At 37.1% G+C, this 26,603-nt stretch overlaps 1 protein-coding gene and 1 long non-coding RNA gene across 7 annotated transcripts in view; one reads left to right on the top strand and one right to left on the bottom strand.

Moving 5' to 3' along the window:
• Nucleotides 1-875: 875 nt before the first annotated feature.
• On the bottom strand, nt 876-3,319 carry LOC121991924 (zinc finger A20 and AN1 domain-containing stress-associated protein 8-like). Its single transcript, XM_042546007.1, has 2 exons — nt 3,170-3,319; nt 876-1,665 (listed from the first exon to the last, which is right to left on the bottom strand). The coding sequence occupies exon 2, from the start codon at nt 1,652-1,654 to the stop codon at nt 1,145-1,147; it is 510 nt and encodes a 169-aa protein (XP_042401941.1). The 5' UTR covers nt 1,655-1,665; nt 3,170-3,319; the 3' UTR covers nt 876-1,144.
• A 431-nt stretch (nt 3,320-3,750) lies between these two features.
• Nucleotides 3,751-26,603, top strand: part of LOC121991925 — a 29,941-nt gene continuing 7,088 nt past the window's right edge. For all 6 annotated transcript variants that reach the window (XR_006114770.1, XR_006114772.1, XR_006114775.1 and 3 more), the window contains exon 1: nt 3,751-3,909. This is a non-coding gene — a long non-coding RNA (uncharacterized LOC121991925). The remainder of the gene's footprint in view (nt 3,910-26,603) is intronic.

Raw genomic sequence — 26,603 nt, 5'->3', positions numbered from 1 at the left:
AGCCGTTCCTATAACGTAAATTTATGGTGTCGAAAAGGTGACCACGCTTGCTTTAACGTCCTCGTCAATTCGTACCAGAGCAGTGACTACTAGTCTTTAGAATAGTAACTAACGCATAAGAGAGATATTTAGCTCGACTATACCAAAATTCGAATTTCAGATCTCATGATAGTAGCACCTTATGCGCTAGTCACTGGACCGTCCCGAGAGGGAGAGCAGATCTCATGGATCACTTTTTTGTGGTCCAGGGGATGTGCCACTTGTATTTGCGGCGAGATCGTGGTCGCGATCCGGCCGTAATTGATTGCGATCCCTTCTTGGATTCATTGTCCCCACCAGGTTATAGTTTGGTTCGGAGCGGACGACCGGAGGCCGCCCGAAGGCCTTCAGTGGTGGATAAGTGGTCTCCAGGCGACCTCCGACCGCCCGCTCCGAACCAAACTATAACCTGATGGGGATAATGAACCCAGGAAGAGATCACAACCAATTACGACCGGATCGCGACAACGATCCGACCGCAAATACGAGTGACACATTCTCTGAATAACAAAAAGTGATACAAGGAGACCCTGCCTTCCCGAGAGAGGGGATTGGAATATTCTTGGATAAAAATGAAAAAGAAATGTTTTTTTAAAATACACTCCTAATTTTTGCCATTTATAACCGAGACATTTTACCATCACAAGTTTGCTTGATGAAATAGAGTCGGAGACTTGGATTTCTTGATAGTACTAAAAAATGTGTATTGAATAACATGTTTAAGTAACTATTTTAGATGATAATTCAGCATTCAAACTCATGAACACTAATTTAAATAGGCACCTTTCACCAATTCAATCACTGAATAATTACCACCACAAATAGAAGATACCATGTAAGGAATGAAAGCGACTTCCATAACTAACTGAACCATACTTGAGAGAACATACTTGTCCACTAAGGGAGCACAGGTTAAAGCTTACACACCAGATGCAACATGCAAACCTTTTCCAAAGATAAAAGAGTTTTCGAGGCTGCAAGGATGCACTACTGCACCATACCTCCACAGCCATTCACAGCGAGAAAGGACACCGACATCTTGAGAGAAAAGGCACTGTATGTGGATCTCATTGGAACCAAGACGATTGACCTTCAGGGCATGTCCTTAGATCTTATCGAGCTTTTCCATCTTGATGACGGGGTTCGCTTTAGCGATAGCATTTTGAGCTGCCGTTCGGTAGTCGAACGAGCAGTCATGCTTGTCTGAGTAGCGGTGGGCAGCACAGAAAAAGTTTCCGCACCGGCAACTGAATCCAGTCAGGCTGACACGTTTCTTGCAGGAAGCACACCTCTTTGGACCTTCCTTGGTTTTTGTTTCTCCAACTTCATTTGATCCCATAACATCAGATGATTGGATTGTAGGCGGTTTTACTTCAGCAGAAGCTACAAGTGCATCGGCATTGTCTGAAACGATGGGTTCCTTTCCGCTACCACTGCCATTGACGATGCTTTCAATGGAGGATTGTGCCAGCTTCTCCCGCTCCTGATTCAGAATCATCTCCTTGTGGCACTTGGAGCACATATTCATCATTGCAGCGGTCCCGAAGAAACCACATTTGTTGATGCAAAGAATTGGACGTTTGGGGGCTTCGCATCCAGACTCATTGTGCTCCATTGCTAACTCTCCTGCATCATGACGACAGGAACTCAGAACATAACTGACAATATCAAACATAGACTATAACATGGAACAATCTGTATGTTTATGTTTAACACACAACCGACATAGACAACAATTCAAAAGTGAAGTGATTCAACATGAGTAGAACATGTGGATGGATGACCCAGATTGATCAATTTGTCAAGTCAAACAAGGTTTTTAATAGCTTAATAACTTTTTTATTCTACAAGTTCAACTAATCTTCTATCATATCAAAATTATTTTGGGAAAAAATACAATAAATTTCAGATTGTTCTAAATAGTATTGCATTAACACAGGCAACACAATACAATTATGACACAATTAACACAACACGATTACTCTGTTTAGGACTGTAAATGAACCAAACATTCGTGAACAAGTTTGGTGTTCGGTTTGGTAAGAACTTGTTTATGTTCATTCATTATACACAAGATTACTTAAACAAACAAACGTAAACAGTTTGTTAAACTAAACAAACAAACTTAAACACATATGTGTTCAACTCGTTAACATTCATAAATAACGTTCGCCAACAATTGTCACGAACCATATTCATGAATAAACTCTTTTCAATATGTTAAATAAATAATAAAATAAATAAATATATTTAAATTATTAAGCTCAATAACTAATCAAACAATCAAACAAGCTTGAATTGAGAGCTCGATAACATCTAAACGAACCAAGCTCAAGCCAAGCTTCAAACAAACTTAAGCTCATAAAAAATAAACCAAGCCAAGCTTAAATAATCATTTAAAAAGCTTGATTCATTTTAAGCTCGGCTCGGTTACGTTAAACAAGATTGAACACCTCAAAGTTCAGCTCGGCGTGTTTACAACCCTAACTCTGCTAACTAAGAACAAAGATCTTGCATCCATTGAACTACCTTTTCCATCACACAAACTAGACAGAAATTTGATACAACTTTTTGTAATATAGCAGAGTACAAGTGCAAAAAGACAATTTGATAGATAACCTCGTAACATATTCTAAGATTCATATGAACAATTGAACCCAAGCGATAGAGAGTCCTAAAATCTGATTAAGTCTAAGATTCATACGAACAATTGAACCAAAACGATAGATAGTCCTAAAATCAGATAAACTTTATCAGATAAAAAAGTTGAAACTGTCTTGCAATTCTCGTGTTTGCAATAAAATACACGAATCAACGACAAAGGATAGTAGATACCATAAAACATTAAAAAAAATTGCAAATTTTTAGCATTCAAAACAAAACAAAACAAAAAAGAGAAAAAAAACTAAGGATCAAAACCCTAGACCGACCATGAGAACAAAGAAACAACTTTTTTTATTCAAATCAAACATAAAACAAAAAGGTACCTCTCCTTTAGGGAAAGCACGACAAACCCTAAAACGACAAGGAAAGTAAAAGCAATCGAGCAAACAACAAATCTCGATCCTATGTACTGGCGGAAAGCCTAGATGAGATAGAAACAACAAGAAGCAAGAACCGAAGCCCTAACCTTAAGCTGCCGGAAATCGCAGGGGAATCTTGCGATCGATGGCAACCGAAAGGAGAGTTTTGAGAGACGGAAAAAGGAACGCAGTGAGAGGGATGGGGAGGTATTTATTGTGACCGGACGCAGACTTCGCCTTCCCCTCCTAAAATAGGCGCCGCGTAATTTCGTCTATGCGGGACGTCCAATCTTCCGTCCGATCGCACCACCGCGACTCGCTGTCGAACGATGATTCAGCGCGATAGAGATTGGACGGTGGAGAGGCGTCTCCGCATCGGATTTCTCTATGCGATACTAATGTTATAAAACGGACTGTGGTGTCGGCCTGGCCAACTGATTCCATGTCCGTCCCGGTTAACATACCGGTTCGGCCCAAATAATTCGGAGAAAATGTGTATTCGATTCTGAAATTTTAAAATATTAAATTTTAAATTAGTTTTTGATATTGTGTACTAATTATATATTCGCCGCGAGACATGCGGCCCTTTTAAATTCATTTTTTTAAAAAAATATTCTTATTAGTTTTATTCATTTTAATGAGTTTTGTGAATTTTAAATAATTAATAATTGCCTGTTTAATTGAAGCGACTTGTTAACCCTAATCAATGTTTCGCGCCTTGGATCGAATCCTCGAAGAAAGGTCGTAAGATCGAAGTGGGCGATGAGAGGGCGATTTTCAACGCGGGGAGCCCAATCCGACGCTCAGATCGCTCCACTTGATCGAGTTCCCCAGTGATTTCCCGCTGGTATGTAGAGTTCTCAATCTTATGCAATTCGACGTTTGTCTCGTTGATCATCGCTTTACCTTCTCCGATGAGCTTGTTTGATTCATCGCCTCCTTCAGTGAGATCTCTCTGGTTCTTTTTAAATCATCTTGTCGATTTAAGTTGCTTTTAGCTTGTTGGGAAATGTGAGGTGGACTGGGGAGCTGATGTTGGGTCTGGCATTTTAACTGAAGCTTGTAGGTTTCGTATAGTTGGCTTCGCCATGTTTAGGTCTTCTGGTGCATCTGTTCTGACCAGTCGATTGTGGATTTCACAAAGCTTTGTTGTAATGAGAAGTTTAATGATTTCAAGTGTTTGGAATAATTTAAATTCCATGTGAGTCTAACCAATTAGAACCTATATATTTGGATAATAAACATTAAGTGGTAACAGTGAATACTCAGCTTGAACTTTGTTCTGCAGTGGAGAAAATAGTTGCGAAAATGAATAACATTGTAGTGCTTCCAAAAGCCATCATTGATAAGGTCCTTGAGTATGAAAGAATAGGAGTTTTTCTTTGATGGTCTATTCAAGTTCTCCAGTGTCTATACATATGTGCTTGTAAAGATGAACACCAATAATTTTCTTGGATGAACAATTGTAATCATTAATGCATCTGAATCATGCGGATACAAACATGTACCATTAGATAACCAAACGGTAGATTAGGTAGCAATGAAATCATATTTTATGATATGAAATGCTAATTAAAGTTGGTGATTGTTCTCTTTACTATATTTCTGAAGTATTGATTTTATGAGATTATATCACCCATATATTAGTGGAGAAAGCACAAGTACCTTGCTTTCGTCAAAGAAAGCTATAGTTTCTTCTCAATGTTATGTTCTGTAGCTAACCAACATCTACCTATTCCAACTCTTGAACACCTTGAACAAAATCAATGGCGAGATAAGTCAATTCTTTGTCTCTCTGCTATCACTTATTCTGTTGTTTGGATCATGTACTCCTTTTTTCTCCACTTTTCAAATCTTTGGCCCAACAAATACCAAGGTGAAAGGTCAACTTACTATTGAACTGATATACCATGCTGAACCAATAATTTATAGTTATGTTCAACTTGAGTTTAGATGACTTCTGGGATAAGATTTGGTTGTTGTTGTCCATCTTGAATCTTGATTTGAACATTTGATGCATCGGATAACTATTGTTTCAGTTGATTATTGCACGAATACTGGAAGTGGTCTTCTAAACCCTATTAATTCTGTAGAATGCTAGGAGATAGACAACCAAATTCGATGTTTGGAAAAAAACGGTGCGGCCGTAAATTCTTATGAATAAAAAATTTCCTTTTATCAACCCAAATAATTGTTTATATATACTCCAAACCCTAAGACGCAAAGAAAAAAAATAAATCCTGATAGAAAGGAAAAATTCCTAACGGACTCAAAATCTTAAGAAATCTTAAATGGACTTGAAAATCCAAAAATACAAAAGATAGAAATTATCAAAAATATCCTAAATACCAAAAACACCTTAAATACTAAAAATAATAATTTACTAAAAATTAATAAAAAAATCCAATGAATCCTTTTGCATCAATCACCGCGGGTTGAAAAAACTCGTCCTTGAGTTTAGGCTAGAGTGGTGTCAGGTGCTAGCCTAGGAGGAAGACCATCTAGCACCAAATCGGTAAAATATAATGACAACCATTGCACTTTTGCTGATAAATCAAAGACAATTGAAAGCATCATATTTTTATCAGTAGTGTTTCTAGCAAATATTTCACCATTAGTAATTAATTAATTTAAATTCCTTCTCACTGCTGCTAGAAGATATCTCAAAGCTATCTATATTTGGAAGTTTAATTTCAACACCTTAATTAAATCCAAGAACTACTTGTTCCATATTGCAAGTTTGTGTAAATCTTCCATATCCTGAACCTGATGAAGATTATTATTGTCACCTTCATGCTCTTCAGCTATGTCTCGGGATTCATAGCACTCATTTTCCAATGTCTCTTTGTTGGTCGCAACATGCCATTCATCATCAACTTCAGGGAAATTGAATTTGAAGTCGTCATTCTATCCGTACTACCACCTTCCAATGGGAATACAATATGTTCACTGTCAAATACAATCATATGGTCGTCATCAGCAGAAGCTAGCAGTGGGGGATAATCCCTAGAAACATCTATCTTATGGTGTGAAAGAAGTGTAGGCAAACTAGGTGGACTCGAAATAGATAGGGAGAGCTGTAAACCACATCTTTCACTCATTTTGTCTGATTCTTGCTCCAAATTAATAGAATTCCCCTTAAAAGAAGCTAGGGGTGTCGATTCGAGTGGATCCGATGGGTTCGAGTCGGGTTGAAGATCAGTTACCAAAAAAAATCCCAACCTGAACCCAAACTCAACCCGAAAACCCTAAACTTGAACTCGAACCTGAATAACTCGACCAACCAAATTTTTTTTTTTTGTTATTTCCCTATAATTCTTCACTTTTATCTTAATATTTCATCATTGTTATGTACATAAAATATTTTAATTTCGAAACTAAACCAACCCAAAACTCCCAACTCGAACCTGACCCGAACCCGAAAACCCCCAACCCGAACTTGATTTTTTTTTTTTTTGGTCGACTCGGGTCGGGTGCAGGTTGGATTCATTTTTGAACCCCTAAAAGAAGCAACTTTTGGGATTTGTTGAAGAATTTCATGAAACAAATTGTCATTACCTTTCAACATAACCTAATGATCATAACTACTTTCTAAAACAACTCTCCTCTGTTAGGGTCGATTTGTAGCTCGTCGCGTTCGTTGTCTTGCTTCGTGATGATGATTTGCAGCGGAATGAAACACGAAACACACTTACAACGCTAACACGAAAGATTTACTTGGTATCCACCTTAAGAAGAGGTGACTAATTCAAAGATCCACACACAACACGCTCATCTATTATGAAAACACTCCTTTACGGTAACTACCGAAGGCGGAGAAGCCGTACACACACTCTCAATACAACAAGAAAAGAAGAAGAAGCAAATACACAGAATCTCTTACAAGATTTACCAGCGTTTGAAAAAATGCCCTAGGCGGCTACCTAGGCGTTGTGCGGCGGTAGGCCGCGTCGGAAACCAGCCAGGGGGATGACCTAGGCGGTTGGGTTGCCTAGGCGGCCCTCGGCGGGATTTGGCGGCCATCGCGGGCTTCGGCGGGCCTAGGTATTTTAGGCATATTTTAGGTTTTTTAATACTAAATCGGATTTGCCGAGGTGCTTCGTCTTCTTTCATCGCCAACTCTTCGTCTTCTCTCATCGCGGCTTGCTTCCGGTAAGTTTATATTTTTCGTTTCTATTAATTTATTTGTTTGTTTCTCACGTCACGACAACTCTCCGGCAACGCCGAACGCGTCGCAGGGCGTCAGAAGCCGCCGAAAGCCTCCCGTGAGGTGCCGGTGGCGTCCGCACAAACGGTGCGTTTTTTTTTCTGTTTTGTAATTTTTTTAGATTTAATAAATTAAAATAATTCCTAACTGGGATAATTTCAATAATAGGATTCATAAAGCCTAATTAAATTATGATCCCAATTAAATATATTTAAAATTTAAATTTTTTATAATAAATATTATTAATTTATATAAAACAAATTTAAATATATAAAATTCTAATAAACATAATTAATTTATATAAATCTGATTATATATATATATATATATATATATTTAATAAATATTATTAAATATTAATTTATATAACAGATTTAAAAAATTCTAATAAATATTATCATTTATCAGATTTAAAAATATAAAAAAAATATTTAAAATTTTAAAAATTATAATACATATTATTAATTTATATAAATCATATTTATAAATTTTATATATTATTAATTTATATTAATCAGATTTATAAATATTAAAATTATATTAAAAATTTAAAAATTCTAATAAATATTATTAATTTATATAAATCAGTTTTTAAAATATAAAAATTAAATTAAAATTTTAAAAATTCCAATAAATATTATTAATTTATATATAAAACAGATTTAAAAATATAAAAAATATATTTAAAATTTTATTTTTTTAAACAAATATCTAATAAATTTTATTAATTAGATTAAGATATATAAAAAAAATATTCTCGGACTTGTTAATGTTATATTTCATTATTTTGTATCGTATCGTATGGTATAATTAAATTTTATTATCATGTTATGTTGTTATATATAATTTTTTCAGGTTATCTGTTATCATAATGGCAAGCAATGCATCTTCGACAGCATCTGTCATTCAACCCGAATCCGGGATTCTTAGAAGAAAGTCAAATGACATCGGATGAGAGTTTGGGATATTGATTGATCCTAAGAACCTCGACAAAATTAAATGCAAGTTATGTGGAAAAACAATGTCAGGGGGAGTGTATAGGATAAAGGAGTATATTGGAAATATACCTGAAAATGTATCTGGTTGTCAAAAAGCATATCAAGAAGACAAAAATAAGTGCAAACAGACTATTTTAGAAGGAACAGAAAGAAGAACAAAAGAATGGAAGAACAAAGTTGTAGAGTAGAGGTGGCTATTTCTCTAGACAAAGAAGAAGGTCTTGAAATTGAAGGGATGGATGGAATTAAAAAACCTCTTCCACTTGGCCCCATGGATAGATATGCATCGGCAATTGCTCCAGAAAATGCAGGCTCCAATGGAAGTAAAGTGCTTCACCAAAAAAATATAAATGAGGCTCTTTTCAAAGAGAGAACTCAACAAGTTGAACAATATGTTGGGAGATGAATTTATAAAAATGGAATCTCATTCAATGCTGTTGATAATATCAACTTAGGGAGCCATTATTGAAGCAACTAATGGAGACAGTGGGTCAATTTGGACCAGGATTCAAGCCTCCAACTCAATATTAACTTAGGGAGCCATTATTGAAAGCCGAAGTTGAAAGAACAAAACAATTGCTGAAGAAATATGAAGAAGAATGGATGCTCGATCATGACAGATACATGGAGTGATAGAAAAAGAAGCATCTTAAATTTGTGTGTTAATTGCAAGGAGGGTACTATATTTTTAGAGCCTAAAGAGTCTTCAGACGAGGCGCATATAGCTGAACTTATTTTTGAGTATGTTGACAAGTGTGTTGAACAAGTAGAAGCTCAGAATATTGTTCAGATTGTAATAGACAATGCCACCAACAATATGGCTGCAGCTAAATTGATGAGAGAAAAGCGACTTGGGATTTTTTGGAGTTCATGTGCAACTCACACGGTTAATCTCATGCTTGAAAGTATTGGCAAACTTCCACGATATAAAAAGGTTAATAAGCAATCCAAGTCTTTTACCATTTTCATCTATGCTCACCATAAGACTTTGTCATTGATGAGAAGTTTCACGAAGACGAGAGACATAGTCCGACTATGAGTTACCAGATTTGCATCAAATTTCCTCACATTGCAAAGTTTGATTGAAAAAAAAGCTAGTTTAAGGGCCATGTTTACAAGTGATATGTGGGAGAAATGTGAATGGTCAAAAACAAACAAAGGAAAATTGACTTATTTTACAGTAATGAGCATGAGTTTTTGGAATGGTGTGACACTTTGTTTGAAAATATTTGCTCCTTTGGTAAGAGTTCTTCAATTGGTAGATGGAGATAGAAAGCCATCGATGGGGTTTGTATATGGGGAGCTTCTTCAAGCTAAAGAAGATATCAAGGTGGCTCTGAACAACGTGGAATCAAATTATCAGCTATCATAGTCATTATTGAGTCAAAAATGGAGGATAGACTTGATACATCATTGCATACCACTGCTTTTTTGTTGAATCCTTATTTTTACTATAAAGATAGTTTTATTTCTCTTTATGAGGAGGTCGCGACGGGGATTTTTGAATGCATTGAAACTTTGCATGTCAATGAGTTAGATCTACAAGATACAATTATAACAAGGAATTTCCAAAATATAGAGATAAGACTGGGTTATTTGGAAAAACATTGGTAGTAAAAGCATGTGAAAAAAATGATGATACATTTGATCCATGTGCATGGTGGATTACATACGGTGCTCACACACCTAACTTGCAAAGGGTTACATTGAGGATACTTTCATTAACTACAAGTTCATCTGGGTGTGAAAGAAATCGGAGTACATTTGAAGGAGTAAGTTTTAAACTTTCAGTCTTTAATTAAATTAGCTATAATTTTTAACGTCTATACTCTATGTTTAGGTACTAACTATAATATTTACTTTCTCTGTTTTTTTTTAGATTCATACAAAGAAAAGAAATAGGTTGGATGCCAACAGGTTGAACAATCTAGTATTTGCCCAATTTAATGCTAGATTGTTGAACAAACAAAAAAGAGAAAAAGAAAGAAATGTCGATGTCCTTCTTGCAAAAGATGCTTCAAATGCATAAGGTTGGATTATAGATGGTGGGGAAGATGATGAAATTGAACTAGGTTCCGGGCTCACTTGGCAAATGGTTGATGAAGCAAGTGGTGCAGATGAAAATCTATAACCCCGAAGAACCTCTAGAGTGAGAGAACTTCATGAAGATGATTTTGCATCCGAAGAAGAAGAGGAGGATCACAATAATGATATTGAGTTTGTGTCCGATGAAAAACAAGTTATTGAAAATTACGGAGAAGAAGAAGTAGAATAAATATGATTCTATGAGATATTATTAGTTGTGTAATTTTGAACTCATTTTGTTAAGACATGATTTATGTTATTCAACAATTATATTTTGCTTAGTGGTTACTGGTTCACAATGATGTTATCTTGAATTGAACTATTGCTATTATTTTCTAATGTTTTCCACCACTAAAGTTGTTTTAGCTTATAGCAAGGTTTTAAAATTCGAGTTGGATATATGTTCTACTGTTTACTACATGATTATGATAACTTACTGCATGTTCTGCTATTCAACTGTTTCTTTTACTCGTATTTACTGAGTCTAGTATATTTTCTTTGCACAAAACTGTTAGTTTTCTTTTATAGTTTTCCATTTTTTGATATTGGAAAGTCTGCATTTATTTCAGCATACATAGTTAGATCTCCATTGCTATGAAATTGTTTAAGACAACATTTAGATTTGCATATGACATTGTCCACAGTCCACATAAAACAAGGGATACCGAGAAATCCGCTTAGCGGCGCCTAGTCCCCGCTTAGGCGGCCTAGGCGCTAGGCGCTGGTCTGCCGCTTGACTAACGTCTAGCGAATTTTAAAACCTTGAGATTTACATAAATGAAAACCCTAGCTCTCTTCTTCTCCTTGTGTGGAACGCCTCTTGACCTTGGAAGTGCAGCAACACTTTGCTCCAAGAAGCTTCACGAACTGGCGGAGAGTTGTAGAGAAGCTCGCGTGAAGATCGGGAAGAAGCTAGCGAAGATTTGCCGAAGAAATCATTCGCCAACGGCTTTAACTTGCGCAACGGTCACATCCCAATCGATTGACCAATCGATTGGGGAGACTTGAATCAATCGGTTGATCGATTCAGAGCGCCTCCGTGTTCTCTAGAATAAGACCTGAATCGATCGACAGATCGATTCAAGCATTCTTGCGATTGCGCGAGAAAACCAGCTCCAATCGATCGGCCGATCGATTGGAAGTGCCCAATCGATCGACTGATCGATTTGAGAAGCTTCTGTGCTCGCGACAATTGCTCCCAATCGATCGACCGATTGATTGGGCCTGCTTGTCGCAACACTCTCCCAATCGATCGACTGATCGATTGTGCTTGGGTCAATCGATCAGCTGATCAATTGCCCCAACCTTGACTTGCCTAAACTCAAGTCCAAGGTTCCCAAACCCAACATTCGATTAACCGTGACCTGTTGGGACTCCTTCTGTCTAGCATTCGGCCAATCTTGACCTGTCAGGACTTCTTTACCAAGTGTCCGGTTACCGTGACCTGTTGGGACTCCTTCTGTCTAGCATCCGGTCAACCTTGACTTGCCGGGACTTCTTCGCCAAGTGTCCGGTTAACCCTTTGACCCACTTGGACTTTTTTCCTCGTGCCAAGTGTCCGGTCAACCTTGCCCCACTTGGACTTATCGTCTCGTGCCAAGTGTCCAGTCCTTCATGTCCCACTTGGACTTCCACCATATGTCCGATCAACCTTGACCCATCTGGATTTCCTTGTGCTAAGTATCCGGTCACTCTTTTGACCTACTTGGGCTTTCCAACACCAGGTGTTCGGTCAACCTTGACCCACTTGGATTTCTTCGCGTGTTTGACTTCACTCACTAGGTCTTTCCTTCTGCCTAGTTTCACTCACCAGGACTTTCCATCTGTCTGACTTCACTCACTAGGACTTTTACCTAACATCACTCACTAGGGTTTTCACTTGGCTTCACTCACCAGGATTTTCCCACTACCCGATTTCACTCATCGGGGCTTTCACCTGCCTAGCTTCACTCACTAGGTCTTTCACCTGACTTCATTCACCAGGATTTTTCCTTGCCTAACCTCCAGTTAGGACTTTCCTAGTCAAGTATCCGGTTAACCCTTTGACCTACTTGACTATTCTTCACATCTAACTGGTTAGTCCTCCAGAGGGGAATTGTATCAACAATCTTCCCAATCGGATGATTGCATCTGCAATCTCCATGTATTGTCAAACATCGAAATTCAAATATTAAGACTCATGCTTGAGCTAACTCAACCTTAGTCAACCAGGTCAACCTTGACCTAGGGATATTACACCAACATCCTCTTCATCTTCATCAAAATCATCTTCAATATTGGTTTTAAACCCAACATCTTTTGAGTTGTCCTTAGGAGTTAGCGGACTCTTGCAAACAATTAAAATCTCAAGGTCATCACCATAAAGTACCTCGTCGTATATTGCTAGTTGACTCGGTCTCGTCTTTGTCGTAAATTGAATCACCGACTATTTCTATCTTGTCGTCCAAGTTGATATTCTCCCCCACGCCGTCGTCGAGAGTTGGATTGAGCCCTACAAAAGCCCTAATCTGCTGCCCCTCTCGATCTTCATCATTGGATTCATCGTCTTCCTCTCCATCACTTTCGACATCCGAGTTTGCCCGGTGATGGTGTTGGACCAGAATTCTTCTATTTTGGTTTTCAAACACCACCTCCTTCCTTTAAGTAAATTGTTCCACAACCCCTTCTATTCGATCCATCCGTTCATAAATCATCTATTGAACTTGTTGTTTCATATCACGTTCATACACATCGTTGACATTGTCAATGCGTTGTTGTCTTCTTGGCGGCATGATTCCACAAGATCATCTCGCTCTGATACTAATTGATGCAGCGGATAATTATCGATTCCGTTGATTCGCGCTCAAATATCGGAAGCAATCTTCTAACCCTTGTTGATTCTGTAAAATGCCAGAAGATAAGCAATTAAACTCGAGGAAAGAAATGATGCGGTTGCAAAATCTTATTAATAAAAAAACTTCCTTACATCAACTCAAACAATTATTTATATTAACTCCAAACCCTAAAACACAAAGAATGAAAAGAAATCCTAATAGGAAGGAAAAATTCCCAACAGACTTAAAATCCTAAAAATCTTAAATGGACTAAAAAATTTAAAAATATAAAAGATAGAAATTATCAAAAATATCCTAAATACTAAAAATACCTTGAATACTAAAAATAGTAATTTACTAAAAATAATAAAAAGATCTAATGAATCCTCCTATATTAACATTTAACATAAACTTGCACGAAAAAACTCATTGCATGAAGTCATTAAACATCATCACATTAATCGTATATCAGTTGGTTTTTGTGTGGTCACATCTTAAAAACTACAAATACTCAAATGCAACTTATTATCTATATATATTAGTTATCATATTATCGTATATATTAGTTATCTTATTATATTATATATTAGTTAATATACCTGTTTATTAGCCTAATTATAGTTACCTAATATAGATTCTTAATTTGTATATAAATATGTCTCACTCTTAATTACAGAGTAACAAAAGTAACATGGTATCAGAGCCAAGTTACACAAGAATCATCCACAAAAGTAACAAAATAACTAAAATCAGGTTTAGACAAAATAGGGCATGAACCCTAAATATCAGAATGAACTAATTCAAAAAGAATAGTAGCACGTTTATTTACTCTAAGAGTCGAACTAAGACGGTGATGCTTTATAAACTGACATGACTCACAATCTAACGAAGACACTTTATCATATTGTGGACAAAGTTTTTTTAGCAAAGAGAGAGATGGATGTCCCAACCTATAATGAACCTCGAAAGGAGAAGTGACACTCGAGGAAGCAAAAGAATTTGGGAGCAGTGTGTCAATAATATAGAGGCCTCCAAACTCATGTCCTTTACTAATAATTTTTTTCGTCAAAAGATCCTGAAATAAACAATGATCATGAAAAAAATATGATGCTTCAGTTAAGATTATGATTTAGTTAACTGGCAGAGAGCAAATTAAATGATAAATTAGGTAAATGCAAGCCAAAGGACAAGCAAAGAGGTGAGATTGATAGTGTCAGATCCACAAACACAAGATAGAGGCCCATCAGCTAAAGAAACGGTAGGAGTGTTAGCTTTGAACTGAAAAGTAGAAAAGAAATTAAAATTACATGTCATATGATCCGTGGCACTAGAATGAATGACTCATTTGGAGGATGAGGAAAGAAGACATGCATTTTGTTTACCTGAATCAACAACAGCAGCGACAGAGGAAGATGAAGACTTACTGACTTAGTGATTCCTTATATTTTGAGAACTTGACAAATTCGTAAATAAGGACCGATTTATGAGAGACATCATTATTTGATGCAATATAGGCCAAGTGTTTTTGCTGATTTTTATACTAAAGTTTTTTACACTCAAACTTTGTATCACTTGGCTTACGACAATAGTTGCACATAATATCACCCGAATTCGGAGTTCGAGTTTCAAAGTCCTATGAGCCACCTTCTTTGTTTCCACGGTGACTAGTTGATCTTCCAAGCACATAATTAGTATTGCGACTTGCCAAAGTACCACTAAGTGAAATGGGTGCAGTACGAAGAATACAACTAAATACATCTTGTAAAGAGGAGACCTCAGAACTAGAGAGAACTTGTGACTTAGCAAACTCAAAGTCAGGAGATAGGCCAACGTGAAAGTTCATGATAGCCATCCGCACTCGTTGGTATCGTTGAACCTTCACATTAGGTTTAAAGGGCAGTAGCATATTAAGCTCCTCATATGCGTTCTTGAATGCCATAAAATAATTTATTAGAGGATGATCTTGTTTTTTTCACACGATAAAATGCTTTGCAAACCTTATACATGCGGGAGAGATTCTCTTTTCAGAGTATAGAAATTTCAAGTAATTCATTAGTTCTTTAATAAATTCACAATGATTGATTAAACCAATTACCTCACTATCAATACAATTCCGAATCTGAAGGAACAAGTGAGCATTCTCTCTAAGCCATATCTGATTCGAATCTTGAGGAGGTCATCAATTAAATGATCATGTTTGTCAATACTTCATAGATAAAGATGAACCGTCTTATTCCAATCCAAATAGTTTAAACCATTTAGCTTATAGTCCGTGATTTTAGACATTACAGGCACCATATTCGTCACAATAGAAGGCTTATTTTCGGTCATAAGACTTTATCTCAACGGAAGTCAAATAAGAGAAGAATCTTAAGGAAGATCCAAACCAACAAGTATAGACAAACTCACGTGCGCTTAGGTATTGCTCGCGTTGAGGAAAGCAGGGCGACAGGTTCAGGCTGGCGGCAAGAGGATCACTAGCGACCGATATTAGGCAGCGATTCTTCTAATGACGTATATCGGGAGAGCAGCAACGACCGATGTGGAGACGAGTAGCGATTGACTTCGTGCGCGGACAGAGGAGGGAAGGAAAGAGTGTCGACGAGGAGGTCGTGGCCAGTTGGCGAAGGCACGTGGGCAAGGATGAGACAATGACGCGCTGCTAAGATGAAGGTACGCGAGAGGCAGAAGAGGCGGAAATGGAATCCTGATCTTGAATCCCTAATTTTAAAGTGGCTCTGATTCCTAATTATATGTGTCAAAATGACATGCTTCATTAAACCTCTTATGTTGATACGCCGTCCTAAAATGGTGTGGATGAACATAAAAATTGACTTCTTCTTGAAACTGCATGGGCCCTTTTATTTCAAATGAATGTTCCCAAACCTTTTTAGGCTGATGCAGTTTCTACAGCATGTTTTCTCATTAACCATATGCCATCCTCTGTTCTTCATGGTGAGATCCCTTATAAAATCCTTTTTCCCAATAAGTAGTTGTTTCCTGTTAATTCTAAGATATTTGGTAGCACTTGTTTTGTTCAGGATGTTCATCCGCATGTCACTAAATTAGATCCCAAGTCTTTAAAGTGTATCTTCCTTGGTTATTCTCATCTTCAGAAAGGTTATAGGTGTTATTTGTTGTGCTCAAAGGATGCCCACATATCTCTACAATGACATGATATTGTCCACTTTGGGCGTAGGCCTTTATGACTTTGCTCTTGGGCTCTCCCCAAAAGGCCACATGCCAATGGAGATATCATACATCCTTTTAAACTTATGATCTTTACCAAATCTTTCCAATGTGGGACTTTGATTGAACCCCAATAATCCTTTCCTTAAACGAAGGACCACAATTACTCTCATGGTCCGGGCCTTCCCGCGAACATCTGGTCATCCTGACTTGCTCTGGGCCTCCCCGCAAGCATCTGCACCCAGTCACCTTGACCTACTCTGAGACTCCCTACGAGCATTCGATCACCTTGACTTGCTTTGGGCCTCTCTGCGAGCATCCGGTCACCCTGACCTACTCGCCTTCCCGCAAGTATCCGGTCACCCTGACCTGCTCTAGGCCTCCCCGTAAGCATCCAGTCATCCTGACCTGTTCTGGGCCTCTCCGCGAGTATCCGATCATCTTGATATGCTTCGGGGCCTTTCCCACAAGCATCCGGTCATCCTGACCTGTTTCGGGCCTCCTTTTAAGCAGTTGGATTCGGTCAATCTTGACTTGCTTTGGGCCTATCCGCGAGCATCTGCTTCGGGGCCTTTCCCACAAGCATTCGGTCATCCTGACCTGTTCCGGGCCTCCTTGTAAACAATTGGATCCGGTCAATCTCGACCTGCTTCGGGCCTATCCGCGAGCATCCGGTCACCCTGACCTGCTTGGGGCCTCTCTGCGAGCATCCGGTCACCTTGACTTACTTATCTCCCCGCAAGTATCTGATCATCTGACCTACTCCAGGCCTCCCCGCAAGCATCGGGTCACCTTAACCTACTCTGGGTTCCTCGCGAACATCTGGTCATCCTGACCTACTTCGAGCCTCCTTGCGAGCATTTTATCACCCTGACTTACTCCGGGTCTCCTCGCAAGCATCCGGTCATCCTGACCTATTTCGGGCCCACCCTCAACTTCGTTCAAGGCCGCCCCACATGGCATCTAGTCTGGACCATGACTCTGATACCATTTGTTGTGCCCAAAGGATGTTCACATATCTCCACAATGACATGATATTGTCCACTTTGGGCCTAGGCCCTCATGACTTTGCTCCTGGGCTCTCCCCAAAAGGCCTCATGCCAATGGAGATATCCTACATCCTTTTAAACCCACAATATTTACCAAATCTTTTTATTGTGAGACTTTGATTGAACCCCAACATTATTGCCCTAGTATTAACAAATATCTTATCTCAATTGATGTTACCTTCATGGAAGATACACTTTATTTCTCGTCCTCACCTATTCTGACTCATTAAAGAAAGGATGATGTTTAGTTGGTGTATTCTATCACATCCTCTGCACTCGTCCTGAAATCGGCTCCTACCAAGCCTCTATTATTCAAGTCTACTCTAAGCGTCAACCCCTTGATTCATGCCCTACACCTACTACTTTGTCATCAGATCGAATCCCGAGCGATGATCTTCCTATTATGTTACACAAAGGTAAATGTCAGTGTACTTATTCTACTTCTTTTGTTTCTTATAATTGCTTCACTTGACTCTATCTCTATTTCTAAAACTGTCCATGACGCTATATTTCATATTGGTTCGAAAGATGCAATGATAGAGGAGATGGATGCTTTAGATGACAATGACACTTGGGACTTGGTCGATCTACCTTCAAGGAAACAGGTTGTTGGATGCAAATGGATATTCACAATTAAATTCAATCCGGATGGGTCAATTGTCAAATTAAAAGCCCGTCTTGTCGCTAAAGGTTATACCCATACCTATGATGTGGATGATTGTGACACTTTTTCACTAATTGCAAAGTTGACATATGTTCGATTGTTTATTTCAATAGTCGCTACTCATCCTTGGCCTTTATATTAACTAGATATTAAGAATATTTTTCTTCATGGTGATCTTCAGGAGGAGGTGCATATGAAGCAACCTCCTGGACTTGTTGCTCAAGGGGAGTCAGGGCGAGTTTGTTGTCTTCGAAATTTTTTGTATGATTTGAAACAAAGTTCTCGTGTTTGGTTTGTAAAATTTAGTTTGATGAAAAGCAAGTCTGACTATTTTGTGTTCCACAAGCAATCAGAAGTTGGTATCATTCTATTAGTGGTGTATGTGGATGATATTGTTATCACTGGAAGTGATACTACGGGAAAATCATCTCTTAAATCTTTCATTCATACTCAATTTTACACGAAAGATTTGGGGTGTTAAAGTATTTCTTGGGTGTTGAAGTTACGAGGAGTAAAAAAAGTATATTTTTATCTTAGAGAAAATATATCCTCGACCTATTAACTGAGACGGGAAAATTGGGGGGGGGGGGTAAAGCCTTGTAGTGCTCTAATGACTTAGAACATGGGGAGCTATTTGAACATCTTGAGAGATATCGAAGGTTGGTTGGGAAGTTGATTTACCTTACCGTGATTCGTCTAGATATTTCATATTCGGTTAGTGTTGTTAGTTAGTTAATGTCATCTTCAATCGTTCATCATTGGATAGCATTTGAGCAAATTTTGTGTTACTCGAAGGGAGGACTCGGATGGGGTATTGTATATACAAATCATGGACACACTCATATTGAATGTTTTAAGATGCAGATTAGGTAGGTTCCAAAATGGATAGAAGACCTACTTTAAGTTATTGTATCTTTCTTGGAGGAAATTTAATCTTATGGGGGAGTACGAAGCAAAACGCTGTGTCACGATTCAGTGCAGAGTCAAAATATAGAGCTATGATACAGTCTGTGTGTGAGATAATGTGGATATCAACTCTTGACTGAAGTAGGACTTAAAATTTCAATATCAGCAAAATTGTGGTGTAATAGTCAAGTTGCTCTTCATATTGCATCGAATCTTGTGTTTCATGAGCGAACTAAGCACATTTTATTCGTGAGAAAATTCAACAAAGATTGATTTCTTCAGGATATGAGAATAAGTAGGGGACATTTTCATAAAAACTTTAAATGGGATTCGGGTAAATTATCTTTGTAACAAGTTGGATATGATTAATATTTATGCTCTAACTTGAGGGGGAGTATTATCTGTATATATTAGTTATCATATTATTGTATATATTTGTTACCATATTATCTTATATATTAGTTGTCATATTATTTGTATATATTAGTTAATATATATGTCAATTAGGCTAATTGTCAATTAGCCTAATTATAGTTTCCTAAAATAGATTCCTAGTTTGTATATAAATATGTCTCACTCTTTAATAAAGAATATGAATTATTTTTATCTCAAATAACACAACTAACAACCATTAGTAGAATATTACAAGAAGAAAACTACAAAAAGAAAGAACATATCAAATTCTAACTGACACTATTTTGATTTTTCATTAATATGTTTCACACTTGAAACTTTTTGCACCTTTTGGTTTCACATTAACTATTAACATCATCTTATGTATCGCTTTGCTTCATTTGCCTGACAACAAACTTCATCATCTCATATTAAGACATCTCATGTTGTCGATGTTAAATAAGTGTCATTTGCCTACCATATCTCATAATTTTAGGCTCTTATTGTTTGCATTACTTTCAGATTGTTAAATTTCCTGATTGTTATTACATAGATAATAGTATGTTAACTATAACCTAATTTGAATCATCATTTATGTATTTTTAATTGCAAAATGATTCACAAGAACTAGTTTCTTTCACATACATGAGTTTTTCTCCAGCTTCTCATTTATTGATCCAATAATTGGGACTCACGGCTTGTTTTATGAACTGGATATTTCAGAAACTACTTATTAGCACAGTGACTCAAGATCATTAACAGGCATTTCGTAAATAGGAAAGCTAGAGGGCAAACATCTCTAACCATTCCTTAAACTAAAATGGTTCACAACATATTAACAATAGTTATCTCATCAGATTTGATAAAACAATTTCTCACCTCAGATGATCACTGTCATTCCCACGCCAAATGGAGAGCTCTAAATCCCGATCATTGCTGACTCCACTTTATCAATATAGATGGCTATCAACGTTGGATCAACTTTCCCTTGTGTTGTGTAGATGAGGAAGAAGACAGGGAGAAAAGGTGAAATTGCATTCCCAGATCCTCATGTCACATAATAAAACATTTGAGCCTTTATCTAATCAATTAAGGTAAAATTTCATCCATTTTTAATGGACACGGACTTGCATACCATAATAGGTCCTTGTTTAGTTTAGTGAATTCTCCTTGGAACTTCCCAAACTCAAAAGGGCTATTTGACTTATTGTAAATTTTATCTCAAAGCATAGCCTTGCATCTTCTTTTCTTACTCGTGCAATTCAAGAGTTATACTTACGTTTGCTTTTGATGATACAATTGAGTGCTACAAAGAACATTTGGTAGCAAATAGGTTTGCTGAAACATCTAATGTGAATTATTTGAGATGTTTTAACCAATGGCTTTATTGAATTACATTTGCAAATCCAGACCATAGGATCTTCATCTTATGACTCAAATTGACTTAGATGATTCAAATCCCAAGTAGGATCTTAATCGGGCCAAGAACTTGCTAACCTACATCCTGATCATATGATCCCTTGCCATTCCTTATGTAGGATCTCAAACTCAACAACCTTTTAAAAAAAGGACAGTCCGGTGCATGCAACTCCCACCAAAGTAAGGTAAGACCATATTGGGTCTATTGTAGGCAGCCTTGCTCCGCATTACAAGAGGCTATTTTCGTGACTCGAACCACAAAGTCAGCAACTTTTCCGTTGTGCCAAGACTCTCGGCAACCTTTAATTGGACGGAATATGGTTATATTCGCATAGGCATTTTGAAGCTTGGTATTTACATATAGACAATCTTATCATGTCATACCATTAGAGAAAATCAAATTTTCATGTATATGAGATTCTTTTTAACTTCTAAGCTATTGTCATCATCTTATAGTTTTCATTGCTATGATCATACTAATGATATTAGAATAATAAAGTCTAAAATGTTGATATTGGTAGTTGATACATATGATTATTTTATAAATGTCAAATATAGTTCTAAAAATAACTGATTAAATTGTAGGATCTAACAACCTCACACCTTGATTCTACAATCTGAAGCTATAGTTTCTCCTTGTTCCTAGATACCATCTTGAGATTGACAACCTTAGGTTGAACTTAATGCAATAAACTAGGCAGTTCCAATATCAAAGCGATCTTAGTGCTTCATTATGATGATTCGTTTCATATTGATGTAGAAATTGTTCTTCCTACTCAATTTGTTAATAAAGAACTCTTGCCTTTATAGTTTCATATTTGCATTTTAGGTCTAGCATGTTTGTAATAAAAGGAATATAATGGTTTATATCCCCAAACTAGATAAGAGATCTCCCTCATCTATCAACCTCTCTCTCATAGTTTTATCCATGAGTGTCAACTCTATGAAAAAAAATTAGGTACCTTGATTTTGGGTGGTCCTCTGTCATAGCCAAATCTTCTTCATTGCCAACATGCATTGGTCTCCTGCCTTGTGTGCGATGCTTATTGTGAGACAATCCCGCTGCATGTGAGGCTGCCCTTTCGCAAGACATGAACCAATCATTATACTTATTCTGTGTGACACCTTCTTGCAAGACATCTGGTGCTTAACATTAACCCCTGTGGAACCTTTGCAGCTCTTGACAAACACAAGTGATGGGAGAACTTGGAGAGCGATGGCGTACTCTGCTGGGACCTGATCCAACATTCTGCTTATTGTTGAACCTTCACAATACTTTGAATTTTGTTGTTGAATTTCCATCAATTGGGCTTGTGCCACCCTTAACGTACTCCTATGCGACGTTGGTCTTTCCCCTCATATCCTGCATGGAGTCTTCTCTTCATTGATGCCAACAACAGAGTTAGCTGCAAGGATTCTGATTTCTGAGTTTTACCAATATCATTCAACCTCATCTTTTTTGCTTACAATAGCACTCATTGAACTTGTTCTTTGTTTTCTTCATGCTCCTTGTCTTTCTCCCTAATAGGAGCTTCTTGTTGTTATCGATCTTTTTCTTACACCATCTTCTTTATGATGTCCCAATTTGCAAGTGTACGTCTCTTTATACTTCCCTGCTCTTGATACCCAATCATCCTTTGGGATTAAATTCTGTTTCTGTTCTACATATGTATCATCTGAAATCAAGTGCAGATCTGAACTAAAAAATATCCTGTTACTTCTTGCAAGTGGTCAAATTGTGCTTTACATCTTCATTACAGACCTGAACACAGAAAAGATCTGTTCTCATTTTGCTAAGTATACTGTCTATCTTTCATGTAAGACTTAAAATGTGTTTCTTTTCCCTCAATCTATTGCATTTTAATGTAATTGCCACTTTAAGGATAGACTTGTGAGATTATTTATTACTACTTTAACGAGAAGCATACTTCTCTATTTACCTTAACTCCATTTAATTGTTTCACCGTTTATCATTTCTCTTGTATCATTGTGTTGGCTTGTCTGAGGTTGAAGGGATTGTTATTTACATGCTTTATCAACTATTTAAAGCTTTGTTGATCTAAAGTTGAAGGGTCGATTGTATGATTTGTTAACTCATTGAACAGTCATATTTTGCCTGCCTACGTGCAAATATTTTTTTGCTTCAATAGGATCGCGTCTTACTCAAACGTCTATTCATGTGACAAGCTAGATACTATCTATGCTCTAGTTTGAGTGGCTAAGAGTATTAAATAATAGAGTTGCTGTGCGGTTTCTGTAGTCCCATATGCTATTACATTGCTTCCCATATATGCATAGTAATTATCTTCTGAAACAATAAAAGGTAGCACAAATTCACAAAATATTTACTATCGCCAAAGTACAGGATTCATTATGGTAAATTGAACAACTTGGTTGCGAATTAATTGACACATCAGTCATTCCCTATAAGGAATTGTGGTTTGATGCTAAAGACTTGATGATAAACTTCTCGATATTAGGGAAGCTTATTTATCTCACTGGTGAGCAAACCAAATTTACTCCTTACTCTTTTAGTTGTCAGCCAAGGGAGAAGCCGTGACAGTGTTATCTGGATCTTCTGCACATTCTTTATTATCTCAATGATGTTCTAAGCAAAGGTTTGCTTTACACCAAAGACGAACATTTATTGAGTTATATCTGAATTTAGATATAAAGCCGGTGCTTCCAATGTTATGATATCTGCATCAAATTGTTGTACTTTGGCTATGATCAGAGTGCAGTGCTATGGCTCACACAACTTGTCTTAGGCTATGATCACTCCTGGAGGAGCTTGGATTCAGTCACACAAATCCTATTATCAGACACTGATAACCAAATTGCTACCCACAAATTCCAGCAATCTAATCTTTCATGAATGAACCAAGTATATACTCAACTTGGTTTTCATTTCATTAGAAATATTGTGATGGCTTAAGAAGATCTCTACTCTTTTTTACAGTTTTGAAGATCCACTTGTAGGCTTCTTCACTAAACCCCGTATACGGCACTGCATGTTTTCTACTTTGTGTTTCAAATTTGGCATGATTTACATTTATGTTCCATCTTGAACAGGAAAGTTAGAATAGTTAATACTACTGTAATCTCGCATGAGTTATATAATATTTTGTGTATATATATATTACTAGGTCATACGGTGTGCACTATAGCACCTCATTTTAATTGATTGATATTATTTCATTATTCACTTCATCACTTCCAGCTCAGCAAGTTGCTGTCTGGAATGAAGCAAATATTAATAAACCATCACACCAAACAGATACCATAATTCATTGAAAGCATTGGTCTTACTCCAGCTCATTCCCTGTATATGAATTTTCTTCAGCTAGGAAATCAATTGTTCCTTTAGTTACGTATACATTAATTGATAGGGAATGAAGCTGAAGATCATGTCACGTTAGGACAAACTGCTTTCACTTAAGTGTTATCCATCTAAAAAGTATTTATAGTGCTCTTCTTATCACATTTAGGAAAAAATCCCCTTCATTGAGACTGCCACAAGATTGAGAAGTATGGGAGTCATTCAATGCTTAGTGTGGGAGTCTCTCTCAGACAAGGATTTCTTCATGCCTCTTGGCCAGAAATCCTTTACCGAAGTTAGACATTATCTCGACTTGCCAAAAAATTCACCACATTAAGCAACAAAGAAGAGAATAAATATGTTTTCATCAAAGTAAAGAAAAGTCGGCACTGATAATGTTATTACTTGTTGGGAAATGGAGCTGTTCTTCACATGTGTACCAAGATAGATCATAGATTCTAGGTTCTTTAAAGTTAGTAAAATGAGAAAGCTAGTGCCCAACCCTCTCACTTATTCTTAGAGTGGGAGATAAAAACAGTTAGTTATGGGCAGAGACAAATGGCCTTCTTCAGAAAATTTGTGTGGTTATGGGCAGGGAAAAGTTGGTTGCTAGTTATAAATGCTGTGTAGTTGTAGAATTCTAGATCCTAGGTGTTAAAAAAAATGGAATGGTCTCTCCCATGCGCTTTTTCCTTTTTTGTTGTTTGCTTGTAAAGTGGTAATGTGATATTCTTTAGAACAAAACTCTTCACATGTTATCTTAACTAAGGTTATGCAATTGGAATGTGATATGAGATAATCTCATCTACATTCATTTCTTTCATTCATATGTGAACAAAATTTTGCATCAGAGAAGATCAGGGTTCAGCTTATGTAACTATCCTTTTGGATATGTTGGCAGAGTTGCCTTCAATGGCCTTGAAGTAGACTACAATGACTTTCAAGCTTCATCATGTGGAATAAATCTAAATTATGTCACTGGGTGCACAATCTGAGTTAGAATCTTAACATTGGGAATCTACCTATTGAAGTCAATTATTACGGTACTTGTCCCTTGTTGACTTTGGAACTCACATGTAGATGATATGAATGGAAACTACTTAAAATAGTCACAAATGTAAGGGGTAGCTTTGGTACTGCAGAAGAATGCTCCTTTACCCTTGTCTAATTTTCTTTTCGATCAAAATTGCATTGACCCACTGGACTCTTTTGGTCAGTCCTCCTTTGGTACTCTTGAGCTCGACAATAAAATGTGACAGGTAATACTCCCAGCAATTAACTAATAGATCTTGTGAATGTGATAGTGTGACAATTGGTGCAATTTCATCCGTTCATGGCAGTTAAGTTTTATTCTCACAGTCGATTTAACCAATACATATAATCTGGTAAGTAAATGAAAGCATTAATTCACAGGAACCAACAAAGCAAAAGAAGTCATACAACTAGGACTAAGCAGAGGGTGGTCATTTCCTGTGGTCAGAAGACGTTTCCCTACTACTGATCAGTAATGAACAGTGGTTATATTGATGACATATGTCCAGATGAGCAAGTTGCTTGTAGGTTCTTTAATAATGATGGAAACCGTAAACGTGTACACTTTATGTGAGTACTATTTTGGAACTGTAGAACAGCTGGAATGAGAGATATCTTTTAGCTGTTATGATTCACGACTTGTTCCATTAGCTTAGTATAGTTCAGGATGTTTTCAGCAATTAACACGAGAAATAAGCACAAGGATCGATTAACAGTTGTGTGTATGTATTCTTCTTGCTTGCGAAATTAACTAGCAAAATCTGTGCTCTTGATTTGGCTTAGCATTTTTGTCAACAGGCACTCTTTTTGTTTGAGTGTTGCAGCACAAAGTCCTTTGTTCTTTTTGTCTTGGGGAGGACACAAGCCAAAGTGAATGGTTTCTTGTCACTGTACTTCAAATTCTGAGGAAGAGTTCAGAGTACGAAGTGCACTGTAACTCTTAGCTGCACCTCATCTAATCCACCTTAAAAATTGGAGATCATAAAGAAGAAAATTCCATTCTTTTTATTGTCTTCCTTTTTTAACTTTACCCCTATAGTTTTCTTTTCTTTTTTTTCTTTTCACTTTTTGTTCTTTTTTTACTGTTTCATGTATCATGTCCACCCTCAAGCCGTACGGGTGCAATGAGTTTGAAAGTGAGAGATCATGTAAAAGCCAAAGTCTGGTGTTTGACCACCACTAGCCTGGACAAATTAGATGGGTGAGATGTAGTCGCGAGTAGTTAAACGAGCCATAAGGCTGGAATATTTATTGAGTCCTTGGGTCCTTTTCGACTTCATAATTGTTCTGCGACACTAGTAACTATTTGGTGAAGAAAGGCCAGTTGTAGCGAACTCATGCAGTTGATGCAATATTTGGCCTACCATGCACTTTTAATTAATTAGCTGAAATCAATCACATGTTGATATGGACATATCTATACATATTAATGGTAAAGAATATATATTTAACTTAGGCTTATTTAGT

The sequence above is a fragment of the Zingiber officinale genome, chromosome 6B (assembly GCF_018446385.1).
Source record: "Zingiber officinale cultivar Zhangliang chromosome 6B, Zo_v1.1, whole genome shotgun sequence".
Lineage (NCBI taxonomy): Eukaryota > Viridiplantae > Streptophyta > Magnoliopsida > Zingiberales > Zingiberaceae > Zingiber > Zingiber officinale.
Note: the sequence above shows the minus strand (reverse complement) of the source record. Positions and strands in the feature narration are given on the sequence as shown.